Below are 21865 nucleotides of genomic sequence, written 5' to 3' on the forward strand. Positions count from 1 at the left end.
CAAGCTGCCTTATCGTAAGTGAGGCCATTGGACAGTCCAGCTCAGCACCATATACAGTGGTACCTCAGTTTACAGATGCTTCAGTTTACAGACTCCGCTAACCCAGATATAGTACCTCGGGTTAAGAACTTTGCTTCAGGATGAGAACAGAAATTGCGCGGCAGCGGCAGGAGGCCCTATTAGCTAAAGTGGTACCTCAGGTTAAGAACAGTTTCAGGTTAAGAACGGACCTCCAGAACGAATTACTGTATTTTTCGCTCTATAGGACGCACCTTTCCCCCTCCAAAAATTAAGGGGAAATGTGTGTGCATCCTATGGAGCAAATGCAGGCTCCTTGGCTTCAGCGGTAGCAACACAAAGCCTCCGAAGCGCATAGGGAGTGCTCCCTCCGTGCTCCGGAGGCTTCGCATTGCTTTCGCTGAAGCCTGGAGAGCGAGAGGGGTCGGTGCGCACCGACCCCTCTCGCTCTCCAGGCTTCAGGGATAGCCATCTGAAGCCTCCGGAGAGCAGCGGGAACTCGCACTGCACTCCAAAGGCTTCAGGTTCCTTTTGCTGAAGCCAGGAGAGCAAGATTCTCCTGGCTTCAGCAGAGAGGGAGAGCTGCACAGCGCCCCTTCAGCGAAGTGGGAGGAGAAATGGAAGGGGCTCCGTTTTTCCTGCCGCTTTGCTGAAGAGGCGCTGAGCAGAGAGGGGGAGAATTATTTTTTTTTCTTGTTCTCCCCCTCTAAAACAAGGTGCGTCCTATGGTTGGGTGCGTCCTATAGAGCAAAAAATACAGTAAGTTCTTAACCCGAAGTACCACTGTACTGGGGGTTGAACCTGGAACCTTCTGCATGTAGACTAGATGCCTGTCACTGAACTACAACAATACAAAAGAAGACTAAGAAGAGATAAACTCCAGAGAGGTTGGGCCTGCATGAGATGGCTCAGTTGGTAGACCATGAGACTCTTAATCTCAGGGTCATGGTCGAGCCCCACATCAGATTCCTTCATTGCAGGTGGGTTGGTCTACATGACCCTTGTTGTCCCTTCCAACTTTACAATACTATGAGTACATGATTGTTCCCAGAAACCAGAGCCATCAGCTCTGGTGCCCAATATTCCCCAGAAGTTCTCTGCCACCCGGGGATAGGGGAGAAATTTGGCTCGGTGAACGGTGCTCCAGCCAAGTAATGTGTACAAAAATGTATTTACTAGAGTAAAATGTGCATATGGATGCAGTGGAAATATCACTTACAAAATGCATTGTGTTGGAGGAAGTTGCAAAACGTACATATTAGGCAAAACTGCATATCAGGGAAAATTTGCACTAAAATGCTGGTGTATTTTGAAGAGGACTTAAAAAAACAACAACCTGCAAACTGATGTGGGAATGCAGGGAACTGTATATAAGATTGGAAGAATTAGAATCTATGAGAAATCAAAACTAACAGATTTGTCTGTTCCCATTCCATCTCTCCAGAAAGCCTAGTCCCCACTAGACTGAGCACCTTTAAAACAACAACTCTTACACAGTTGTGTGCAAACAGCTATGCTTGCTTCCCCTTTGCCTCCATCCATATGGCCTGCCTTGATTCTTCCTAGCCCACCCCTCATTCTCTCTCAGCCATCCCAGGGGCAAAACTAGGCTTTATTTCAGCCAGGTCAAAGATCCAGTTTCGTCCACACACACACCATACACATTTGCATACACACACACATAGGTGGGCAGCCTCAATGGTTCCCCTCTGGAGCCTTCACCTGGGACAAAAAAAAACCCCAGCTAGCACACACACACACACACACACACACACCAGTTCTGGCTCTGGCAATTCATTCGTACTGAACTGAATAACAAGCAAAGTTTCTGGGGTATGTGAATATGGCCATCTTCATTATTATTATTATTTTAGCAACTAGCAACTGGAAGACAAAATGCTGCTAGCTTCTCCTTAAAAGAAAACCAGCCCAAGACTACCCAAAAGATCAGGCTCTCTCTGCACGGCTTGCAACAGTTAACAAGGAAATGCGATGGAGGGGAAAACCTTCACCCCTAATATTTTGGCAGGAGCCCAGATCAGCTGTCAAGCTACACTTCTCCAGAGAGGAGGCTGGCAGAGCTAAAGGAAAACACAGTGATCCTTTTAGCTGACAGGCGCTGGGGTGGAGCAGGTGTGCAGCTCTGCTGGGCTCTTTTTGGGTTGCAAAGTGGTGCTCCCTCGAGCCGCCCTGCCAGCTGCTTTGCACGCCAAAAGAGCTGAAGCTTTGAATCTCATTCAGTCCAGAGTCCCTGCACATGCATAGGGGGCAAAGTGTTCACAAGATCGCTTAGTGGAGTTTAATTGCCCCTTCATAGTATCTTAAGCAGCTGTGAAAGGGGAAGGCTAAAAGGGTTGCCTCCCCCCATTCTTCCAAAGAGCAATTTTATGGATTTCAAAACCATTTGTATTCAATGGGTGAGTAACAACTTGGGACTGAACTTTGGTACCCGTGAGGAGGGAGAAATTTGATTCAGTTCCTATTTCAAGACAATTTTATCAAATTCAGTTTTTGAAACAATACGCAGAACAAAACTCAGCCTTCCTTCAAAACCCGCAGTTGTCTGCATTTTGTAGTGCAGTTCTCCAGCCAAGTAATGTGCACCAAAATGTGCATTCTGGGGTAAAATGTGCAATAAAATGTGTAAAAGTAACATTCAAAAATACATCAAACTAGGGGAAATATGCTTTGCAACCATATATTTGTCAGGCAAAAAATTGCATACAATAGGGTCTGTATTAGGATAAATTCACACAAAAATTCTGATGAATTTTAATGAGAAACTTTAAAAAGAAAGAAAGAAAGAAAGAAAGAAAGAAAGAAAGAAAGAAAAGAAAGGAAAAGAAAGGAAAGGAAAGGAAAGGAAAGGAAAGGAAAGGAAAGGAAAGGAAAGGAAAAGAAATAAATGGCAAACTGATGTGCAAATGTGGAACACTGAACTTAAGACGGGGGGAAATGAAAAAACTGCCATACCTCCTTGTTCCCATGGGAAACCAACTCACTTGGATTTTGGAGTCTGTATATGTATCTATATATTTTCCCCAAGCAGAATTGAAACTATGCCTCGCAGTGAGTCTTGCCCTAGATCTTCTTGACTGATTGACAGGTCCGTCCTAAGAAGAAAAGGGAGGGGGAGAAAAATTGGTGCCACAAGGGAAGGCCGAGCTCAAAAGCTTTCCCCAAGAACTGCCAGATGCAAAGCAGGGTGTTTGATAGAGTGACAAGTAAACGGCTAAGCTACTGAGTCTAGACAGGGTCACGTTTTGGAGCGCTGCACGTCTCTGCAGTGGCAGTGATGGTGGTGATTACAAGCAGGACCTGCATCAGAACCTTGCAGTGTTGAGCGCTCCTTTTCCAGGATACTCCATTCCATCTCCATCCCAGTTGTTGTTGTCTATTTAATTTATATACAGCGCTTCATTTTAAGACCGCCCACCCACACATTCTCCAACAGTCAACTAGCATGCCATATCAACTGAGCATATTCAGTCCTTGGTAGTTTATGTTGGACTACCTGCCCCCTCCCTCGTTTAGTACTTTTTGTACTGCTGCACACCTAGCAGATCTCACAAGTGTGCTGATATCACCCTCTAGTGCTACGTAAGGATCTATGCCAAGAGAAGGTGCACGTTGTTTATATTATCCTTGCTCTTGATGGTGTTGATGTTTTTCAACAACATGGTGCTGAAAGCAACCTACTAAGGAATATCATACAGTCATAGCTTTTGTTCCAGAGGATCAGGATGAAATGCCTTGCAGAGGCATATGCAAATTCCAGCCCTCCAGATGTTTGGGACTACAATTCCCATCATCCCTAGCTAACAGGACCAGTGGTCAGGGATGATGGGGATTGTAGTCCCAAACATCTGGAGGGCCGGAGTTTGCCTATGCCTGGCCTTGCATAAAAAAGAGCAGCAGAAACAAAAAAAGTAAAACACCAAACATTAAAAATGCAGAGCAAGCAATTCACAATTAGAGTTCAAATGAAACGTATGCTTCACCCCAATACAGATGTAAAAGGCACGTAAGATGGATTTGTCTATTTCAGTTCCCTCAGTTTCCAGTTTTTCCAGTCTTAATTTGGTCCTCCACATTCTTGGAGAGCAAATCACTTTTTTTTAATTTAAAGAAAAATGCTCATGATTTTAAAAAATATTGAAAATTCATCAGTATCTTAGAGCAAATTTCTCCTAATAAACACATTTTTGCATGCAGTTTTGACTCGTTTGTACATTTTTGCAAGTAATTTCCCCCAGTATAATACATTTTAATATGTCATTTTCAATGCTATATTAATTTTTATGCACATTTCCCCATAATATAATATGCATTTTTGTAATCATTGGTTAGTTGGAGAATTTCATCATGAAGTTTGGAGAGCATGAATTTCAAAGGATGGCCATGTTTCCATTCTCATATTATTTTGCAAAGTGCCTTTAAATGTGAACTGAATTGAATTTCTTCCCCAGAGTGTGTGTGGACATTAGGCTCTCAGAAATGTTTCTAAGGTGTGCATGGGAGGGACTCAAAGTAATCCAATATTATTATGTTAAAAAATTCAAAAGGAACTCTAAGCATGCTGAAAAGAGACAAAGAATGTCATAGAATTGTAGAAGAAAGCTCTGGGTGCACACTGTTCAGGTCTCAGCCTCTTCTCTCAATCTCAGCTCACTCACTCTCTCAGCCTTTGCATATTAGCAGTCAGCTCAGCTCATCCCTCCACAGAAAAACTCTGTTTCCAAAGCACAGCCAGGAAGACGATGCAGTCAGTTTCTCAGTTCTAGGAAAGGTGGCTGCGCTTCTTCCTCTTCTTCTATCAATTAAACCTTCACAACAGCAGTCTTCTTTACCTGATCATTTCTGGGGGGCTTGGCACCGCCCCTCAGCAATCTTTGGGGGCTTGGCCCCTTCTTCCCTCACTCTTCCAGGATCCCTGGGTGGCCAAGAGGTCCTGTGTGGGCAAGGGAGTTCCTCCACACTGGTGCCATCACCAATAAGGCCCTTCTCTGGGCTCTCATTGACTTAAATTCCTGGAAAGGCAGGATGCAAAACAGGTGTTCACCAGTGGGTGGGAAGGGAGGAATCTTGAGAAAGAAGTGTTCTTTGGGGCCCAGCTTGTCAAAGGGCTTCTGTGGTTAAAAAGAGTGCCTCATATTGGACACAGGAAGCCAATCAGCAGGCTATGTCAATGAGCAAGTCCAATTGACTTGCCATTTGTACTCTGAGAAACATCCAGCCTGCAGAATATGAGCTCAAAGATGTGACGCTTCTGGGTGGCAAAGGTGAGCAACTGCAGTCCATGTGCATATTCACTTTAGACAGTATCTTCCATGTCTTCCAGTTCAGACATTCTAATCATTCAGATTTACTCTGTCCACATTTCTAAGGACTGTTAGTTGGAGTATGGAGGGTAGTTCTTTACTTCATTAGCATTTGCTGCAATGGGTGGCTATCAGCTTTAAAAATGGATTCGACAAATTGATGGAAGTTGAGTGGCCAACAACAGCTGTTAGGACAACCAAATAAAACCTCTGTGTTCAGAGGCAGGCTAGCTCTGTCTCCCAGCTACTGAGGAGAAACTGCCTGTGATGGGTGAGTCATGCTGTGCTTGGAAGTACCAGACAGAGGCACCCAACTGTCCTCTGTTGGAAACAGAAGACTAAGACAAATGGAACTTGGTCGGAGCCAGCAAAGCACTTTGTAACATTAGAGACAAAGGTATTCTCTGTGTTGTTTATCAAAGTGGCTAGGGAGGACTAGTGTGAAGGGACACCTCCTAAAGGTGGCTGTAATGACTTGGAGCATCTTATGGAACTGCTACATACTATGTATACAGAATGGGCCTTAAAGGTAAAAGTAAAGGGACCCCTGACCATTAGGTCCAGTCGCAGACGACTCTGGGGTTGCGGCGCTCATCTCGCTTTACTGGCTGAGGGAGCCGGCGTACAGCTTCCGGGTCATGTGGCCAGCATGACTAAGCCACTTCTGGCGATCCAGAGCAGTGCAAGGAAACGCCGTTTACCTTCCCGGCAGAGCGGTACCTATTTATCTACTTGCACTGGTGTGCTTTCGAACTGCTAGGTTGGCAGGAGCAGGGACCGAGCAACGGGAGCTCACCCTGTCACGGGGATTCGCACTGCGACCTTCCAATCGGCAAGCCCAAGAGGCTCAGTGGTTTAGACCACAGCACCACCTGGTTATCTCTGATTAAATGAGGGGTGATTCAAACCCAATACCCCATATCAGGGGTCAGTGTGATTGAGCAGCTGCTAAGGCCCACATGTCATCCTAGCAAGTGTCTCCAGAGCCCCCAGGCTCCTTACTGTCACTGAGGAACCAGTGGTCACTCCAGATAATGGAGTCCCAGCTCTCATCAGCACCAGCCAACAACACCAGCAGTCAAGGATTATGGGAGCTGCAGTCCAGCATCAATTGAAGGATGACAGATTCCTCACCTCTGGCTTAGAGAACATGCTGATGAGGAAGCTAAGACAATAACTTTACTTCTGCTCAGGGAGAATAAATACAGGGAATAATTGACACCACTCACAAACTTGCAGGTTTCACTATCTGCACACATTGTGTTTTCAGGAAATCATTTATTAGGTGAGCGTTCACATAATGAGATAACGATTTCCACTGATTCCTATGGGGAGATTTCTAATGCATTCCCACAACCATAGAATTTTGACCCCTAAACATCAAAATACCTCAGGAAAATCTGCTGAAACCTTGCAAAAGGCAAACAAGGAAGGACAAAATGCTTTCTGGCAAAACAGATGCCTTGGACCAACAAACACAAAAAAGTAAAACTTCTTTAAGGCTGCTTATATGTTTACAGTACTACATGCAAGTCTGACTGTTTGGATATCTGAATCTGCAGTGTGTGTAGCAAGGTTTGGGTACCAATTCCTTGTGTTTGGATAAGTGTTTTTTGTTGTATAATGAGCATTTTGATAGTGGAACCTGTATTTACCATTAAGTGCAGTGCCACCTAGTGGCTAAACCATACAAAGACACTACATCGCTGCCTTTTCATCCCCTTCAAGCAGGAAAAAATAACAGCAGCCTGCCACTCACTTTGATCCCTCTTACTGGAAAGTGATGCAGTGGGATGCAGAGGGCAAGCAGCAGGCAGCTGTGGCAGTGAAAAGGCCTCAGATAACCTGGAGCCTATTGTACCTATTGCCAGAGAACCCGGGAATCTTCTGCTAGTTGCCCCCTTATCAAGGAAGCCAACCCTTTTTATGCCCTAGTCATTGGGAAGTTTTCCTCTACAAGAACCATGGAAATGATGGAGCAATGGGAGCTTGTGCAGGAGAATGAGTCTGTGGTTTGCACCAATTCTGGACAAAAGACTATGGGCAAATGAACTTGGGCTGTGAGCCCATGTGCTTTCAGTGCGCTACATGTGCTTTAAATGTAAGGTGTGACATAGGCTAGATGGACTGTTGATGCAATCCAGTATATTTGCCACCCTCCCAATGTGAGCTGGGGCTGATGGGAGTTGTAGTTCCAAAACATATTGAGGGCCCCAGGTTGGATAGGGCTGGTGTATGGCAAGTCATATGAATGTGGGGGGCAAGGGGCACCCTTGAGCAGCAAATTTCCTGAAGTCAGCAGACTTTCTCATGCAAATTGCCAACCCTGAATATCCTTAGCAAGCTGGATGGCTGCCAGTGACCAGAGTTGGGACAGGCATCACTTTTCCAAGAGCTTGAGATCTGAGTAGTAAATAATGCTGGTAGTTGGGCAAGGAGGGGGGGAGGCGAGACTGATGAAAGCAGCAGCCTGGGGTGAAACATCTATATGCGCGCTCTCTCTTGCTCTCGCTCTCTCCTTGGGAAAATGATTTGCGTCCCACCAGGGCCTCCTCCTCTGCTCTGAGCATGTTCGCCTTCAACAGCTTTGTAACACAAACAGCTGCAGCAGGCTGAGTATTGCGATGCAATTCTGCATTGGCACAAACCTCACTCCGTGGGGCACGCAGAACTCTTTGGCAGTTTCCTCTGCCCAGCAGCTCTGCCATCACCGTAGCCCCGCAGAGATACTGGCACCCTCTGGGCTTAATTTTTTTTTTAGAGGACTCTTAATGTGATTGCCGCAGTAATTGAAAAGAGTGTTTAGGGGAGGTGTGTTTGGATAAGGCGACTTGAGGTAAAGGGAGGACAGCCAGGCTGCTGCTGGGCCTTGTGGATTTCATATGGTGCAGTCCTCCCCCCCCCCCCCCAAATGCACAGCCATCTGTGCAGAGCCTCAAAGCGTGGCACCCCTGTTCCGCTGCCCAGGTTTACTGCCTTCTCCCCAGCCTCAGGGGGCAGGGAGGGACCAGCAAGAAAGCTCAACAGAACATCTCCCCTCCTCCTGAATTAGTGAGAGGGGAGGCATTCCAATACCCAGCTTTGTCACCAGACAGGAGGGGGAGATCTCCCCCATCTGTCTGGCAGTGTGACCGGGCTTTGCACTTAAGGGAGAAGCCAGTCCCTGAGCAGGAGGAGGGCATTCAGAAAGGATTTCCCTCCTTGCCTGGCACGGGAGACTTACAGAGTATTCCCCACCCCCATCTTGCGGGCAACAGCAGGGTGTTTCACCTCCAGTGCTGAAAAGCATCATTCCCTCTTCTGTGCAAATATGATTCCTGGCCTCCACTGTCTATGGCTATCCTAGTTACAATCCACACTGGGCCTCTGGGACCTTGCTGTTTTATATATGTCTGTAACCCATGAGCTTTGTGTGGCCCACCCCACACTGCCCTGAACAGGTCATACTTTTCTGTTTCCCACTGTCAAAAGTCCCTCCCATCTGAAAAATGCAGGTGTAAATCTATTTTGGAAGTTTGTTTCTTCACTGTGCATTTAGACACCTCTTGGGATAACATAACCAAATTTTGCATGATGGTTTTCATCTATGCTTGGATAACCTTGGGCACCGTTTTGAATCGAGATGGCAGAGTGAACTTTTCAAAACTGTACTGATGGCTTTTGGTTCCTTAGAATTCCTAAGCAGCCCCAGGTACAAACCTGCTAATAATAAATAATAGTAAACTCGATCCTTGACCAACTTTCCCCAAACTGTTGCCTTCCAGCTGTTTTCAGTTTTCAGGTGTTTTGGCTGCGCTGGCTGGGGCTGATTGAAAGTTGCTGTTCAAAACATCTGGAGGGCACAAGGCTAGGCAAGGCTGGTCTAGAACCTTCTCTAAGGAACAATAAGTAGTAAGTCCAAACCTTGGCTGCCCATTTCATGGCTGCTCTTGGATCCAGTTTTACAGCATGAATTGTGGCCTGATGGGATTCCTTGCAACACAAGTCTGATAGGGCCAGCCTCTGAAAATCCCCGTGCCTTTCAGAGTTGTGTAGAGAACAGGGGAATTTCCCAAGTGTAACTTCTCCCATTTCTGACCAACAGGCCATACAAATTTTCTCTTCTCAACTTTGAAAGACCCTTTGCTCTTCTCCTGTTTGGAATCTGGACAGGAATGAGGAGCCTGTGGCTCCTGAGATGTTGTCAGACTCCAACTTCCATCACCCCCAGCCAGCATAGGCAACAGTTAGGGAGGATGGGAGTTAGTCCAACAACATCTGGAAGGCTACAAGTTCCTTGCTCTTGCTTTAGCTGTTAAATCAGAACCATTTTGAGAGAGGCTTTGATTGGGGTTCCAGTCACTTCTATGCATAGCCAAACGGCAGAATTCACCAACACAAGAGATGGCAATAGCCACCATGTTTTACTGGCTTAAAAAGAGGGGGAGAGAAATTCAGGGAGGGCAAAACTACCAGTGCCTATGTACCAGTTCCATTTATCAGGGACTATATGCCTCAGAAAAGCAGTTGCTGAGGATCACAACTGGGAGAGAGAGTGTGGCACTCCTGCTCTGCTTGTCAGCGTCCCACATGCATCTGATTGGCTGCTCTAAGAAAGAGGATGCTGGTCTAGATAAGCCTTTGATCTGATCTAGCAGCCAGGCTCTTCCTACTAATCTTCCTTCTAACCCTGTTGGACCAGAAGCTGAGAATCCACCCCACCCCTCCCTATTTATCCATTGTTTGTGTATTTGTCTTTCATCTCAAACGCAGCCCCTCCCAAGAGCAAAACGGGTCATGGCGCTGCCAAAAAGCACGGCAAGAAATCAGGTAATTTTCTGATGGCGTGCTGAGAATTGGCTAGTGCGCTTGGTTGAAAGTAGTCACCTCAGTGTCTAGCTCGCCTGCTAGTGGGCTTTGTTTTGTTTTGTTTTGCTTTGTTTTGTGGCCTATAAATCTAGAGCTAATGAGTGTGCTTCCTCCCATGCGTTGAAAAGTAGGCCTAAGCATGTGCTTCCCTTGAAATAATTGAGAGAGAAACTAAACAGGAATTCCCGTTTCTTAGGGAGACTTTAAATTTACTACTACACCCTGTGAGTGACAACTTTACTCAGGTTTAATCCTTTCCTCCTCAGCTGTGTCCTGATGGAAATCTCTTCCCACAGCCACCCACTGCTACATTAAGCCTTGATAGGAGGTGGGGAAGAATCTCATTCATGTGCATAGCAGTTTCCATCATAGGATCATAGCTGGGGTGGAAATAACAACAACAACAACAACAACAATGATAATAATTAATAATAATAATTTATTATTTATACCCCGGCCATCTGGCTGGGTTTCCAACAAAATATTAAAATACAATAGTCCGTCAAACATTAAAAGCTTCCCTAAACAGGGCTGCCTTTAGATGTCTTCTAAAAGTCTGGTAGTTGTTTTTTTCTTTGACATCTGGTGGGAGGGCGTTCCACAGGGAGGGCGCCACTACCGAGAAGGCCCTCTGCTAGGTTCCTTGTAACTTGGCTTCTCGCAGTGAGGGAACCGCCAGAAGGCCCTCGGAGCTGGACCTCAGTGTCCGGGCAGAACGATGGGGGTGGAGACGCTCCTTCAGATATACTGGACCGAGGCTGTTTAGGGCTTTAAAGGTCAACACCAACACTTTGAACTGTGCTCAGAAACATACTGGGAGCCAATGTAGGTCTTTCAAGACCGGTGTTATGTGGTCTCAGCAGCCGCTCCCAGTCACCAGTCTAGCTGCCACAAAGGAAAAGTTAAAGCACCCCCCCATGGGCTGCAGTCCTGAATAATAACAATAACAACAATCCTGGTGCTGTTAATGATGCTTTTCATTCCTACATAGTCTGAGTCTAGAAAGGTTCAAGGCAGCACAAAGTCTTTTCCAGCAGGAGTAGGTAGGTGTATTTTAGTTTGTGTGGCAAACATGCTTAAAGTAAACATGTTGACAGTTTCCAACCTCTTGGGTTGTTGCAGCAATAACAGCAAAAGATGCTTTTGCCGCCTTTCAGACTTAACAACTTTATTACGGTGTAGTTTTTCCTAGACTAGACTCTAGAGCAGTGGTCACAAGTTTCATTCAGTTGTTGTGTGCCTGGAAAAAAATACAATTAAAAATCTTACAGCATCCAGCATAGCACCTTACCGTTGTTACAACTGGCAGACAAACCATGAAGTGATCTGCCAAGACTTTCAGCAATTTTCAAAAGTGGTGCAAGGGAGGGAGAGGAAAGTTTGTGAACCACGGCTCTAGAGCAAAGGTGAAGAAGCTGTGGCCCTCCAGATGTTCCACTTCAGCTCCCATCAGTCCCTGCAGTCAGCATGATCATTGATCAGAGATGGTGGGAGGAGGAGTCCAGCAACATTTAGAAGTCCACAGATTTTCCACTTTGTTTGAGAGTTTGCTGTATCAGATGACTGCTGTATCAGATGACATCCACACATGGGTGGGTGTGACGAAAAACAGTGAAGTCATAGGAAAATGAATTGCAAAACAACAACAACAACAACAACAACAACAACAACAACCAGTCCCTGACAACCACCTTGACGCTTAGGTGTATGTAAAATAAGCACAGGAGCTTTTCATGAAACAGTTATGCTGTGAACCCAAACAACCTGGCATTGCTACATTAACTTACACCTTTAATAGGATTTTAAAAAGCCACCTGTTTTGATTTAGGCCACCCACAGATGATATAATTTAATGCTTGCTGTTCAGTGAGGACCATGGAAGCAACAGGAGGGTAATGAAAGGAGAGTTAGGGTTGCAAAGGAATGACTGCAGGTCTAATGCAGCCTATCAAGCCACTTTTTTAAAAGGATAAATTCATAGAGGAGACAGAGCTATCAAGGGTTTTAGGCAGAGTAGCTAAATGGAGCCTCTATGTTCCATGTCAGTATACCCACCCCTCTCTGAGCAACAAATTCTGGAGCAGACTGCATGCGACGGCTGTTGCCTCCATGCCCTGCTTGTGGGTTACCCAGAAGCATTTGATTAGCTACTCAAGGGTAGCAGAGTGTTGGATTACAGCAAGCTTCCTCAACCTCGGCCCTCCAGATGTTTTGAGGCTACAATTCCCATCATCCCTGACCACTGGTCCTGCTAGCTAGGGATCATGGGAGTTGTAGGCCAAAAACATCTGGAGGGCCAAGGTTGATGAAGCCTGGATTAGAGAGACCTTATTCTGATCTACTGGGGCTCTTATGTCTTTATGATCTTCAACCTATAGGACCCCATCTGCACTCTACAATTAAAGGAGTATTGTATCACTTTAAACAGTTGTGACTTCCCACAAAGGATCTTGGAAGTGTTAAGGGTGCTGAGGATTGTAAAGAAGCTCTATTGTAGTTCATAAGGAAGCTGTTTTCCACTTGTACAAAAGGAGGTGGGAAAATCAGTCTGGCTTTGGGCCTGACCACTGTGTATGTATGGATGAGCCCCATGAAGGAGGTCTGTAAGGTGATGGCACTTTCAAGAGTCAGACTTCAGGAGAAGAGGATGGCAAAAGTAGTCACTGTGTGGCAGGGGGCGAAATCTGCCTGTTACTGTGCTGAGACAGGATTGTGGTGGTGTGTCGGTGTGATTGTTGTAACTTGGTCTGTGTCCTGCTAAACCTGCTTCTCTGTAGCATAGAAGGTGTCACCTGTATGGGTCAAATAGGGGGAGGCAAAAAAAAAAAGTGGTGTCTTTTCATCTTCCCAAGAATCTCCCAAGGTTTCCAAACTCATCCGGCTCAAATCTGGCTCCGTCCCACTGGCACCCATTGAAACATTTAAAGGTAAGTTGAGAAACTGGGAGCAATTCAATGGTTGGCATTGAGTGTTGTCTGAAATTAATGGATCCAAGTTCATCCTGTTTGTTGATCTCATTGGGTCTACTCTGAGTAGGACAAGCATCGGATGCAGCCCAGGATGACTCTGAAAAGTTGCAAGTAAGTTGGAATTACACAGTGATGACCGGTCCTACTGTTAGGCAAATGGCAGCTGCTTCCCATGACCCCCTGAGCAGAGATGTCTGTGCCCCACAAACATGTCATGCAACTCCCCTCAGCTAGCCTGCTGCCTTCAGGTGTGCCACTTGTTCCGGCATAGTCTTGGTGATATCAGTGGGGGCATCTCTGGGAGAAACAGCCTGGTTTCTTCAGGCTCTATTTTCCTTCCTTTGCTGTATAGTGTGGAGGGGGGAAAGCTTTGCCTCTTGAAACTCATTGGTGCTTTGCCTGTCCATCATTTGTCTGCTTCCTCTTCATGTCTGTGTCCCTTTGTTGTTCTCCTGCTTCTTTCACTCCATTCTTTGCAGCCTTAATCTTGAACTAATGACTCCAGCCAAAAGTCTCAACTTTTGCATGCCTACCTTGTGTGTCTAGAATGTCATCATCTGCTCTCCCTCTGAAGGGATGGACCTGCACAGAATGAGCTATCCTTGCTAAACTGTGAGAAGGGATTGTGACCCCAGCTACTTTGCATGGGCATGATCCTTCCAGCCCTGCCCTGCTTACCCTACAATCTTAAAATTTGCAAGATCAAGATGTCAGGCCCTCAAGATATAGCTGGACTCCTAGCCCCCATCATCCTTAGCCATTGCCCATACTGGCTAGAACTGATGCTCATTGGGAGGCTAGTGAGATTTGGAGATCCACAGATGTTCCCCATTCCTGATGCAAAAGATCATAGTAGCCCAGTGTGGAGCCAAGAGCTTCTGCGATGAGGTTTGCCTCCAGATAGATTCCTGGGGCCCTGCAGAAACTTACATTTGCTCTGGTATAACTACTGTATTAGTAAGGGGGACTATTTTCTTCCCAGGAGATAATTTGCAATATATGCTGTGAACAGATCCAGAGACTTAAAGATTCTAGCTATGAAGGCCTTCTAGTTCTCCTAGATCAGGGATGAAAAATCTGGTGCCCTCCAGATGTTGTTGGACTCCCAACTCCTACCAACCTCAGCCAGTATAGCCAGTAGTCAGGGACAATTGGAGTCCAACAGCATCTGGAGAGCCAAAGAAGCCACACACACCCATCCCTGATCTAGGATACCAAACAAGGACATTCTATCACCCTAGGAATAGCCCCAAAGAGTGAAGAACTGGACCCCGGAATGGACCCCGAAACAGTGGCGGCTGAGCAATCAACCCAGCTGGTTGCATTCCCCTTTTCATGTATCTGAAGCACTCTTTGCATGCAGTTCTTCTCCCTGCAAGGTGCCTTTTAATGCAACACCCTCTGACATTGTATATTATGCCAGCGATAGGTGGAAATGCAAGCCCTGAGAGAAGCTTGATTTCCCATCCACCTATTTTCCTGCTCCTTTTGCTTCCACAGATTGTGAATGTTACGGTCACTCTAATCGCTGCAGCTTCATTGACTTCCTGAACCTTGTGACCTGCATCAGCTGCAAACACAACACTAGGGGGCAGCACTGCCAGCACTGCCGGCTGGGCTACTATCGCAATAGCTCCGCAGAGCTGGATGATGAGAATGTATGTGTGGGTGAGTAGTACACAGTTTTGCTCAAAAGCCATGAAGCCTCCTTGTTGGTGTTGGTGTTACAGGTAGAGAGCCTTCCTATTGCTTATCTCAGTGGCTATCCAAAGATGAGGGAACCTGTGGCCTTCTAAATGTTGCTTAAATACAAGGTCCCATCCCTGACAGGGTCCTCCAGATGTTGGTGGACTCCCAACTCCCATCAGCCAGCATGGAAAACAGGGATGGTGGTTGGGTAGTCTAGCCAAACATCTGAAAGGTCTGGGGTTTCCCATTCCTAGTTTAAAGCTGGTTGGTATAGCATAAAGCATGAGACTCTTAATCTCAGGGTTGTGGGTTTGAGCCCCATGTTGGGCAGAAGATTCTTGAATTGCAGGGGGTTGGACTAGATGAGCCCTGTGGTTCCTTCTCGTTCTACAATTCTATGATTGTAATTGTCCTAAAGCAGGAGTAGATCACCTGTTGCCCTCTAGGTATTGCAGGACTCCAATTCTCATCAACCTCAGCCACCTTAGGCTCTGGTCAGAAATAATGGGAGTTGTTGCCCAGCAACATCCATAGACCCGTAGGTTCCTCATCCTGTCTTTAAGTGGTGATGGACTGCCTAACCAAGAGAGTGAGTTTGTGCGTGTGTGCTGCCTCCCCCTCAACTTACTATTGTTATTACCCTTTTCTGCCCATGGATCTTGTTAAGTGGCTTCCCTGATTAAAAACAAATCAAACATTGATACTTAGAAAACAACTCCTGCTATAAAAATGAAACAGCTTCTTGACAGCTGCAGATGAAAACCAACCAAACTTTGGCAATGGTCAAGCTCAAAATCCCTAGCTTTTGCCTAAATGTTGATATCTCAATAAGAAATGCCTCTGCATTGGAGTTGTTTTCAGGTGTTTTAATTGTTCCATTGTTTATGTGTTTGTTGCCCTGGGCTAGTTTGGGAGAAAGGCTGAAATACAATTTCAGTAAATAATAGTAATTATTAATACTACTACAAATCATCATCATAGCTGTGACTTCACAAAAACCTAGTCTTTCTGACTGTTCATTCCTCCCCATTGACCTGGAAATCAGGAATTATTATTTTTAATCATTTTTATTTAATAAACCATATACACTTCTTCTTCTTCTTCCATACCTCAGTGGTTTACAAAATGAATCCAGCATAGGGTCAGTTCTTCTCCCATTTTCTTTGCCCATAGCTGGAGGACAGACTCTCTTTAACTGGTAATATATACTTCACTTCAGAATGTGGTAAGCTATCCTTGTTGAATTTGAGGTTTCCCCTGCTCATTCTGCAGCGTGTGGACCTCTGCCCCAAAGCCGTACCCTGCCAGCCCCACTGCTAATGTCCCCTCTTTATGTTGAAGATCAGTTGCTGCAATGCACTCCACGTGGGGCTACCTTTGAAGGTGACTCGGAAACTACAACAAATCCAGTATGCAATAGCTAGACTGGTGACTGGAAGTGACTGCCAGGACCATATAACACCGATCCTAAAGGATCTACACTGGCTTCCAGTATGTTTCTGAGCACAATTCCAAGTATTGGTGCTGATCTTTATAGCCCTACATGGCTTCTGCCCACTATACATGAATGAGCGTCTCCACCCCCATTGTTCAGCCCGGACACTGAGGTTCACCTCCGAAGGCCTTCTGGCAGTTCCCTCACTGTGAGAAGCAAAGCTACAAGGAACCAGGAAGAGGGCCTTCTCAGGAGTAGTGCGCAGCCTGTGGAATGCTCTCCTGTCAAATGCCAAGGCGATAAATAACTCTAGAAGTTTTAGAAGACATCTGAAGGCAGCCCTCTACAGTGAAGTTTTTAATGTTCGATGTTTTATTATTTTCATATATCTGTTGGAAACCACCCAGAGTGTTTGGGGCAACCCAGTCACCCAGAGTGTTTGGGGCAACATTATTATTATAATTACCGTATTTTTCACTCCATAAGACGCACTTTTTTCCTCCTAAAAAGTAAGGGGAAATGTCTGTGTGTCTTATGGAGTGAATGTGGTCAATAGCTGGCTCCCTTTCCAGCCCCGCTCCCTTCCCCAGGCCTCCATTGTTGAATGTTCTGCAGATGGAGGCTGTTTGTTTCCCCAGTGACATGTGACTGGCTGATTAGGTTAACATCTGGAAACGGTAGAAATGGCTCCTTTTCCTTTCCTAAAGAAGCTGCAAAACTGTTAGTTGAACCCCATAAAAACAGGATTTTTTTCCCCTTTGCAAAGTAAGCTCAACAACTTTGAGCTGATCCTCAAAAAAAAGGGGCTTTTCCCCTTTGCAAAAGAAGCTGCACAACTTTGAGCTGATCCTCAAAAAACTGAGGCTTTCCCCCTTTGCAAAAGATGCTGCACAACTGTGAGTGATCCCCCCAAAAAACAGGGCTTTCCCCCTTTCCTCCTCTAAAAACTAGGTGCCTCTTATGGTCAGGTGCGACTTATGGAGCGAAAAATAAAATCGTTATTTGGAAAAGGAACCAGACATTAAACAGGAATTTCATGTGGTGCCTGAACAACCCTGATCTACGCTGACACAGCTTTTCTTTTTGTCCTGTTTTGTTCTTTCTGCACTGTTTTGGCTTTGACAGATTGTAACTGCAACCGTATAGGCTCAGTGGCCAACCGCTGCAACGAGACCGGCTACTGTGACTGCAAAGAAGGTGTCACTGGGCCGAAGTGTGATGACTGTCTGCCCGGCTACTACTGGAGACAAGGCTGCTTTCGTAAGCATCACTGTTCACCTGTAGCACAGGGGAAAGCTCTCCCACTGGGGCAAGGAGCAAAAGGGGGCACAGAGCTCAATGACAGCAGGGGATGGCTGGGAACAAAGGAAGCTGCCTTACAGCAAGTTAAGCCAATGCCCCCTTTATCTCATTATTGTCCGCACTAGGTGTGAGGAACTTTCAGCCCTCCAGATGTGGATGAATCACAACTCCCATCAGCCCCAGCAACCATGGCCAATGTCCACAGATGATATGGTGGGAGTTGTAATTCAGCAACATCTGGAGTGTCAAAGGTTTCCTTTACCTGGTCTACACAGACTGGCAGCAAGTCCCCAGGTTCTCATGTAGGTGCCTCTCTCAACGCTCCCTAGAAATGCTGGAGATTGCACCTGGGGCATTCTGGTGATCGGTTCTACTGATGAGCTCTAGGTGCTCCTGATGAACATATGGAGCTGCCTTCTACTGAGTCAGACCATTCGTCCATTAGCTCAGTATTGTCTAAACCAGTGGTTTTCAACCTTTTTGAGTAGGTGCCCTTGAGTAACCACATTCTTTATGTGGCTCGCCTGGGGTTCCATTACAGGATGTGTGTAAGTGGGGATTTCCCCCGTTCCGCACCCACCCCACCCTGTTCCGGTGCAGTTTTTGGCATTCAGGTAAGTGAAAGTGCATGTGCTGACAGGAACACAAGCAATGCCACTGCTCTATAAGGGGAGCAAACCTTTCACAAAATTAGTGTTTGCATGGGGGTGCGGAGGGCAAAACAAGATGCAGATCAGAAGCAGAAATCTTTTGTTATTGCAGGGAAGGGAAGTGAGAAACACACAGCGCAAGACACACATTCAGACATGGTCCTTTCCTGCAACATTCTCCATTCCCTACAAAGCTGGGTGACTGTTAAACAAAAGAAGGGTTGCTGGGGGGGGGGGAGGTAGAGAAGAAGAGGGGGAGATGTTGGGGGTGGAAGGAGAGAGAAACACAGAAAGACCCTCCACCACTTTCAGTAAGTTTTCCAAATATTACACATAAAATTCTGATACATATTATTTTAAAAAAATATTTTCTATTTCCCAACCCCTCTTCTCCCTTTTTTTCAATCCCCCCCACTTTGCTGCATCCTATCTTTACTCTTTTTTATCATAATCATAACACAATAATCTTGATTTTTTCCCATTGCTCATAGTTCGAAACATGGTTGCAGGTTCTTCACGTTTTAATAATTCCTCAAATAATCTGAAAAGGACTTCCATTCTTTAAAAAAGCAAAAACAAAAAACAAAAAACCCCAGTCATCATTAAATTATCTTATTTTAGCTGTTAGCTTTGCTGATTCAAGTAAAGTCCATTACTTTACTTATTCATCCTTCTTTAGTGGGAACGTCTTTCTCTTTCCACTTCTGAGCATAGGCAGTGGTGTCCAAACTCTTTTCAAAGAGGGCCAGATTTGATGAAGTGAAGGGCCGTGAGGGCCGACCAAAGTTGTTACCCTTTTTTTAGGATTGAAGTTGTTGAGGTGTTTTTAGGATTTTACCCCAGGAGATAAACTGGCCGGATTAGACCCCTGAAACACACATGCCTGGCATACAGTATCCTACCTGCTGTACATAAACAACTTAACCATCCTTTTTTGAATTTCTGTCCCTATAATCCCTAGCAGAAAAGATTCAGGTGTTTGTGGTATACTCACTTTAAACAATCTTTTTTATCTCATCATATATTTCCCCAAATACCCTAGCTTTTTTACGTCCACCACATATGAAAAAAGGACCGTCTGCTTGTTTATACTTCCAGCAGTTATTCAAAACCTTCTTATACATTTTAGATAATTTATCAGGTGTTAAATACCATCTATCATTTTGATATAATTCTCTTTTAAAGCATAGCAAGCGGTGAATTTCATGTCTACTTTCCACAACTTTCCCCATTCATTTCTATATTATGTCCTAAATCTTTAGCCCATTTTATCATTACCAATTTCACCATTTCATCTTTCGTCTCCCATTCTAATAATAGTTTATACATTTTTGAGATCAGTTCTTCTCTTCCTTCAAACACAATATTTTCGAAGTGTTAGTGGGCAGCTTTGTCTAGTGCCCTTTGTTATAGTGCACTTTTCTGTTAGCACTCCATTTACTATTATACTTGAAAATGGTTCTGTATATATTGTTGCTTTTATTCCTCTCAATATTTTCTCCCCCTAGCCCATAATATCCAATATTTCCCCCATAAAACTCTGCGAAACTTTATCAAACACCTTCTCTGCATCTAGAAAATCATTGCTAATTGCTTATCTCTTCTCTTTCCAAAATATTCTATAGCATTTAATACAATTCTAACATTGTCTTTTATTTGTCTTGTCGAGAGAAACCCAGCTTGATCTTCATGAATCCAGTCCTTTAAGACTAATTTAAGTCTTCTAGCTAATATTATTGCAAACAATTTATAATGACAATTGAGAAAGGAAGTAGGTCTATAGTTCTTAACCAGGGTTGGATCATCTCACTTTGCTATCAACGTAATATTAGCGTGTTTTCAGGAGTCAGGCATTTTCCCTTGCAACATAATATTGTTCATAACCATTTGTAAAGGTTGGGCTAAACAGCCTCAAAACCTTTATAATAACAAGCAGTTAGGATGTCTGGCTGTGGCACTAATAGTCTTTGGATCATTTATTGCTTGGTTCACTTCCATTGCTGAAATAGCTAGATTCAATGCATCCCTTTGTTCTTTTGTCAAGGTTCGTAACTTCCTTTCTTTCAAATATCTTCCCATTGCATCTAGGTCCTCTTTACCACCTTGATATAACATTGAATGATATTTTAAAACCATCTTTATTAGTTTTTCATTATATGTTATTCCTCCATCTATAGACAGTTTATCACATTCAATTTCCTCTCTTTTTTCAAATGCCAGGCCAGCAGCCTTCCTGGCTTGTTAGCAAATTCAAAATGTGTCTGCTTCAAACATTTCTGCTTTTGTTTCATCTCTTGGTTTACTAACACTGATAGCTGGGTTTATAACAGTCTTATCATTTGTACCAGTTTATTATCACTAGGTTTATCAACTAAACACTTTTCACAATTGGCTATTTCTTGTAATATGCCTTACATCTTTTTTATTTATTTATTGCCTTTTCAGTTTTACAAACAAGAACACAAAAAAGCAAAATACAAGCATCATATTCCCTTTGACTTCCCTCCCCCCCCCCCTTTGTGGATCCTTACGTTATAATTTTCATTCTGCATCTATTCACTAACTTCAATTATTGTAAGCCCTTCGTCCATCCATAATTCAAATTTTTACTGGCAAACCTACTAATGAATGTAATTGTTTACAATAGTTTTTCAAATACATTATAAACTTGCCCCATTCTTGTTAAAATTTTATTCTTCCTGGCTCCTGATTCTTCTTGTAAAGGTAAAGGTAAAGGGACCCCTGACCATTAGGTCCAGTCGTGGCCGACTCGGGTTGCGGCACTCATCTCGCTTTACTGGCCAAGGGAGCCGGCGTACAGCTGGTCATGTGGCCAGCAGGACTAAGCAGCTTCTGGCAAACCAGAGCAGCACACTTCTTTTAAGTTTTACCAATTCAGCACAGTTCATTGATTTTATCTGCCACTCTTCTTTGGTTTGAACTGTATCTTCTTTCCATCTCTGGGCTAACAAAATTCGGGCAGCTGTGGTCGCATACATGAACAATTTCTTCTGGTCCTTCGGAATCTCCGCACCTAGAATTCCTAAAAGAAAATGCCTTACGTATTTTGATCTTGCACCTTTTTTGATAAGCACTTTGTTGTATAAAGAAGCCTCTGACGACCACATTCCCAACATCCCATACTGTATTTAAATCTGTACTTTTCCCAAAATTTAACTCAAAGAAGTCAGTCATACATGTAAATCCGTTTTGTTTTATCTCAGCCTTTCAAGCTGTCACCCTTCTAAAAGCAGTATTTCGTTGGCCTTTGATAATAGCAAATATCAAATTATGGTCTTGGTTGTATTTCAGTTTTCTTAAAACCAGATACTATGGGTTTTGATGCCCATAGCATGTCCATTTTTTGGAGGCTCTATTTGCTGGCTGAATGATGTGTGAAGTCTTTAACCAATGGGAATTTAAATCTCCATACACATTGCAGATCCATATTTTGGGCCATCTCAAAAAATACCTTTGGTAACTTACCCTCTGAAACCACATTGGGTGTAGTTGCTCTGTCCATATCCCCTGAAACCATATGACATTTCCATCGTATTTTTACAAAATACTTTTTACAAAATTCTTTTTTCTCATTTCCACCAACAGGATTTTACGTCCCACTATTGTAATTTC

General features: G+C 44.5%; 1 protein-coding gene across 9 annotated transcripts in view; it reads left to right on the plus strand.

The window, feature by feature from the left end:
• NTNG2 (netrin G2) overlaps positions 1 to 21865 on the plus strand; it is a 126913-nt gene that overhangs the window by 99030 nt on the left and 6018 nt on the right. For 5 of the 9 annotated variants that reach the window (XM_083423687.1, XM_083423689.1, XM_083423690.1 and 2 more), the window contains 4 exons: positions 10092 to 10148; positions 13040 to 13114; positions 14657 to 14824; positions 17406 to 17540. In XM_083423687.1, the coding sequence (XP_083279813.1) occupies positions 10092 to 10148; positions 13040 to 13114; positions 14657 to 14824; positions 17406 to 17540 (435 nt within the window). The remainder of the gene's footprint in view (positions 1 to 10091; positions 10149 to 13039; positions 13115 to 14656; positions 14825 to 17405; positions 17541 to 21865) is intronic. The other 4 variants (XM_083423692.1, XM_083423694.1, XM_083423695.1 and 1 more) reach the window with 2 other exon arrangements.

The sequence above is a fragment of the Podarcis tiliguerta genome, assembly GCF_965153285.1.
Source record: "Podarcis tiliguerta genome assembly, chromosome: Z".
In the NCBI taxonomy this organism is placed as follows: Eukaryota; Metazoa; Chordata; class Lepidosauria; order Squamata; family Lacertidae; genus Podarcis; species Podarcis tiliguerta.